At 40.4% G+C, this 5,281-nt stretch overlaps 1 protein-coding gene across 1 annotated transcript in view; it reads left to right on the top strand.

Annotated features, from left to right (window-relative positions):
- The first annotated feature begins 1,134 nt into the window (after positions 1 to 1,134).
- Positions 1,135 to 5,281, top strand: part of fbxl20 (F-box and leucine-rich repeat protein 20) — a 17,197-nt gene continuing 13,050 nt past the window's right edge. The window contains exon 1 of the mRNA XM_053675281.1: positions 1,135 to 1,756. Within this exon, the coding sequence (XP_053531256.1) occupies positions 1,715 to 1,756 (42 nt within the window). The 5' untranslated portion in view covers positions 1,135 to 1,714. The remainder of the gene's footprint in view (positions 1,757 to 5,281) is intronic.

The following is a 5,281-nucleotide window of genomic DNA, read 5'->3' as shown; positions in this document are numbered from 1 at the left end:
TCTGTCCCGTTCTCTTCCCACATTGTTATCACTCACAAAATAAGCTGAACTCAAACAACAATCAGCTAATCTGAACCAGGGCAAGATTTGAACTTTTACTTTAATTTACACTGCATTTGAAAATGTTTTAGTTCTGTAGTGTAGTCTGCATTTTGTATGTTTGTACAATGTTATAAACCTTGCTGTTAATGTGACAATAAAATGTTAAATTGATCTTAACATGACAAAGTGGGGTTTTGTATTTTCTTCTTTTTCACTGCAGACCAAGTTTATTCTTCAGCTTTACTTTATTAATGTGTAAGATGATGGAATGAGACCAGATTTGTGTTGTTTAGCTTCCAACTCGTCCTGTATGTTCCCGTGCTCCAATCAAACCTGTTTTATTACAAAGTTATATTTAATTTAATTATTTTAATGTACAAGAACTCAATGATCAATAGATGTTTAAACGTTTAGGTTCAAAGTGTAGGTTATGTATATGTTTATCATCATAAAGGGTTTGTGTTCTTGAAAATATTTCTTCCGTGCTGGAACACGGCCCCTCGGCTTTTGGTTCCGCTTTTGGTTGGCACAAATTTATGTAGTTAAATATTTTATAACATATTAAGACGTCAATTTGTGCTGAATATTAAAAGTTTACAGCGCACAGATTTTGTACGATAACACACTAACACACAATACAGCGTCTGTTAGACATAAACAGACCCTATCCAACTTCCGCGTACGTCATTTCCGATATGTACGGCCAGTGCAATGTTGTGGTTTGTGGAGTAATGGGACATTTAAACAAATATGTAAACGTCGTAAATTTGTTACAAACAACAACTGTTCGTCCAGGTCGACTAATAACACGATGTTAATACTTGCTTCGTGTTGCATTTGTGTGAAAAATCCCCGCGTGTTGTTGCTTTTTGATATAAAGTCCAGACTGATCTGAGACCTGTTCCAGCTTTAGATCAGGAAGAAAATGAGCATCAAACAACAACAAAACAAAACAAAAAACAAATCCACAATTTGTGCTGTTAATTGATATAACACTGATTCTTCTTCTTCAAGTGATTCAATAAAAAACCTTCACCAACGTTTTCAACGGAGGTCCAAATACCCAGAATTCCGTGCTTTGTTTACAAACCAGAAAATGGGTCAGCGGCGCTATTAAAGTCGCTTTAAAGATAATAACTCAGCATGATGAACATTTCTGAGATGTGAATGTGTGATCGTGATCATGGTGCAGAGTTGTAGATCTGGATATCCGTGTGTCAGTGGTGTGACTGCATACCTGCGGCTTCGGAGCGTTCATTAAAACACAAAGCTATAGGAGAGAAAGAGAGAGAGAGAGAAAGAACGCGTGCGAGTTTGGGGTTTGGTTTGGGGATAAGTTAATGAGAGTTAGGTAAAGGAGTGTGTGGAGTGTGTGATGTGATGTTACTGGGGTAAAGGGGGAGAGGAGGGAGAGGAGAGGAGAGGAGGAGGAGGAGATCTGCAGTGAAACACAGCAGATAAGCTCGGCTTAATTCCAGCTCAGGAGCGGCTCTGTTTTCTTACTGAACACAAAATAATAATAAATCGGTGTATTTGTGAAACATATGGGATAATGAACAGGAGAAGAAAGCTTCAGATCGCCAGAAGCGGGACACAGAAGTCGCGTTTGCCCTTTTAAACCAGCGGATTAATAGCAGATCGAGTCATATCACCGAAATAGTCCGGCTGTGTAATGGGGAAGGAGGTGAACGGGGTGTCGCGGAGTCGCTTTGAGGTGAGAACGGCTTCAAAAATAACACCGTCATTTACTGTTCTAACTGCGATTAGTGAAGATCGGTGTATTAGATGAGTGCTTGGGGCCTGTTTGTCCAAACTCTCAGCTGTTTCCTCTTTGTTTGTGTGCAGCTCAGTGTTTCCTCCTAGGCCGAGTTGTTTATATGAGCACTTTAACACTAACACCTCCATTAATCTCGCCTACAAACCTCCTCAAACCCAGACAATGTCCCTGTGGGGTATTCAGATGATCTCCACGGGTCTGCTTGTGGATTTTATTCTTCTGCTTTCCTTCCCTTCTTTTGTGCCGTCTATCAAAACAAACCCGCCGCATGTCTCTCTCTCTCACACACACACACACACACACACACACCGAGACATTTAATCCCAACCCGGAGAAAACACACGGCTTAATACACTTTAAACACCAAATCTCATCATGTGCTGAATTTCATCATAAACCGGACTGTTGTAAAGCCGACGCGCGCGCGCACGCACGCACGCACACACTCGTGAGGCCTCGAATCATTAAAAAAGAAGAGGAGCATATCATTCAGAAGTGTGATATATCGGTGTAAATGCAGAGGAGTGAGCCCGGGGTCAGCTCCTCACACTGTCACTGCTGTCGGAGCTCTTGACACCTTCATGTCGTGTTTAAGTCAACACTGTAGCTCTGTGTGTTGTGTGTTATGACGTCAGAGTGTAGCTCAGTATGGCGGTGTGTGTTTGTGCTGCTGCTGTGTCACTAATCCTCACCTACTGATTGATTATTTATCTGTAAAGACATCAAGTAAAAAATGAAAACTAGGCAGAGCTGAGACTCCGAAGGGTTTCAGCATTCAGACTGCACAGGGTGTTGGATGTGGGGTGGAAACGTGGGGGCAGAAACACACTGACTACGTTTACACAGACAGCAGTAATCTAATTACTGACCTTATTCCGAGTAAGACAGTATTCTGATTAAGGTGTTTACATGAGTCGCTTTTAGAATACTCCTTTCATGTTCCTGTTTTACGTGCTATAGAACATAGAGCGATTAACGGCACACGTCATTACGTCGCTGCGCCGTCCGACGTTCCTCCAGAATTCCACGTAACGACATACAGTTGGTCTTCGTTATGGTACCGTATACAGTTTTGGGTGTTTTTATTTTTAATTTTACGAAAGCTTCAAGTGTGGTTAATTATTTGTCGTGCTGTACGTGCAAATAGACGACTGCGTGAAGCCGTGGGCTGCGTCCCAAACCGCGTACTTACCGTCTATATATTAACTGAAATACATGTATCTACGCGGTTTGGGACCTAGACATGCTCTTGTTTGCCGTAAAAGGGTTGAGAACTGCCGTGTGTGTGCGTGTCCTGTCACAAAACTCTCACACGGTGTTAATAGTGTGAATAAGGTGTGTACATGTCTGTAACGCACGTCGATAATGCGACTAAAGCAGGAATACTCCACGCGTCTTAATTCCATTTGTGTTTACTTCGAGTATGACTTTAATCTGATTAAGGTCATCAATAATCTCTGTTTACATGCTAGTTTCTTAATCAGGGTATCGTCTTAATCGGGTTCATATCGATTATTGTTATCCATGGAAATGTACTGAATGAGGGGTGGCAGGAGGTGACTGTTTACAGAACAGTTTGTCTGTGTGGAAAATAACATTACTCTTCTGATGGTCATACTGAAACAAACAGTTCAGTCTAAACACCTACAGCAGTGAAGTGACTAATAACATCAGTCTTCCTTTAAGTCAGAATATGAGTACCGTATCTCCAGGTCTTTTAGTGATCTCCATCTCCAGGAAATCTGTGTTGTGAAATCCACAAAGTCATTATTTTTTGTTTTGGTCTTGTGTCCACACTGAAATCCTCAAAAAAAACACCACTTTTCTTTCTGAAAACTTCTCAGACGGAACGTTCTGTCTTAAAATGAGCAGAAAAAATTCTGCTAACGTCGGATTATTAGCAGGACTCGCGCTCGCCTGATCCTGATTTATTTAACAAACGGTCAAACCCGACAGAATGTATCGTTGCCATGACGGCCACTAACGTTAGCTGTGTTAATTCTACAGTCACGGCAGCAGTTGACAAAGCGATAGGAGACTCGCTCATGTGAACCTCGATTGATCTTCAAATCGTCATCGTAATAGTGGATGAGTTCCTGCGATTTTATAAACGGATTACGCCGTCACGTTTAAATCACTTCTTCATTAACATTTCGCGCTAATTTAATGGACGGTTTATGAAACTCAGTCGCTTCAGGCTAAAGACAAGCAAGAAAGCAATTCCCAAACAAATGCGTAAATATACATATAATATAAATAAGACGAGCCATTGAATTAGGACAAAAGTAACGGCACCCTGTAGTAAGTAGGAGGGGTTAGTGTGTGTGTTTGTGGTAGCTGCGTGTGTTTGTGGTAGCTGCGTGTGTTTGTGGAGGTTTTTTTTTGTTTCGTGATTGTTGTGGCCAAAAATGCTTGATTTTGCTGCAACATTTTTTCAAAATTTGCGGCGGAAAACTACTTGAATTGGTGAAATCGCAATCACAGGAAATTGTTTTGCACGGTCTTTTGCAGTCTTTTTGTAAACATTTACACAATTTACTACACTACTAAATGGCTGCTAAATGAAGCCCATTGTGATTTCGGTTTAGTAGTAAATAGCGTAACATTTAAGCTGAAAGTCTGTAAGATACGGAGAGGAAGAACGTTAAGAGGAAACTCACAGGAAATACATCATCTCCTATGAGCTTTTTGTAGTTGTAAACTTGAGGGAAACTCTTGCTAGTCAAATTCTGCTCTGTACCGCTAACAGCTCTGTTTTCCATGTACCGTCGTCAAGCAACTGAGAAAAAATAGATTATGAACTTGGTGCATAATTGACAGCATGAACACGCGTGAATCGGTGTACATTGCTAAGACAGATGCTAATCGGCTAGTTTAATGTCTGTTACCGTTGTTTAGCTGATAAGTTTTGCTTACCTATGGAGGTTAATACTAGTTACTAGCAAATGACTGTTGTTATTGTTTAAGGTAATTTGATGTGCGATTGTGTTCTACTGTGTGTGAGGGAGTGTGTGTATTACCCATAATACACCAGTGTGTAATTAAATGTGTAACGTTAAATCTATTTTATTAGAAACACACACAAAGAGGTCATGATTAGTGTCTCTGTAGGGATTTAACTAAAAAATACATTTATGCACAACACTGCTCATTAGACAGCTAGCTAGCAGGCTACAATAGTGAAGATTCTCTTTTCTAGCAAAAACGGCATTACTTTATAGCTGCGATGGAAAGCAAAGCTAACCAAATCCTGCAGTAATGTTGCAGCTGTAATAGATCATCATTATTTCATCATAACAATCATTATTTTAGCTGGAAGAACTAGCTTTTGCTAAAGTACTAGCTTTTGCTAAAGTTTTCAGTTCACCACTACTAGCGCTAAGGCTTCTTTGAGGCTATATGATTAGCATAATGCTCACAGAGATCATTCAGTATGAGACAGTAGGCACAATAACTTGGAAA

The sequence above is a fragment of the Ictalurus punctatus genome, chromosome 24 (assembly GCF_001660625.3).
Source record: "Ictalurus punctatus breed USDA103 chromosome 24, Coco_2.0, whole genome shotgun sequence".
NCBI lineage: Eukaryota > Metazoa > Chordata > Actinopteri > Siluriformes > Ictaluridae > Ictalurus > Ictalurus punctatus.
This window is presented reverse-complemented; position numbering and strand designations above follow the sequence as displayed.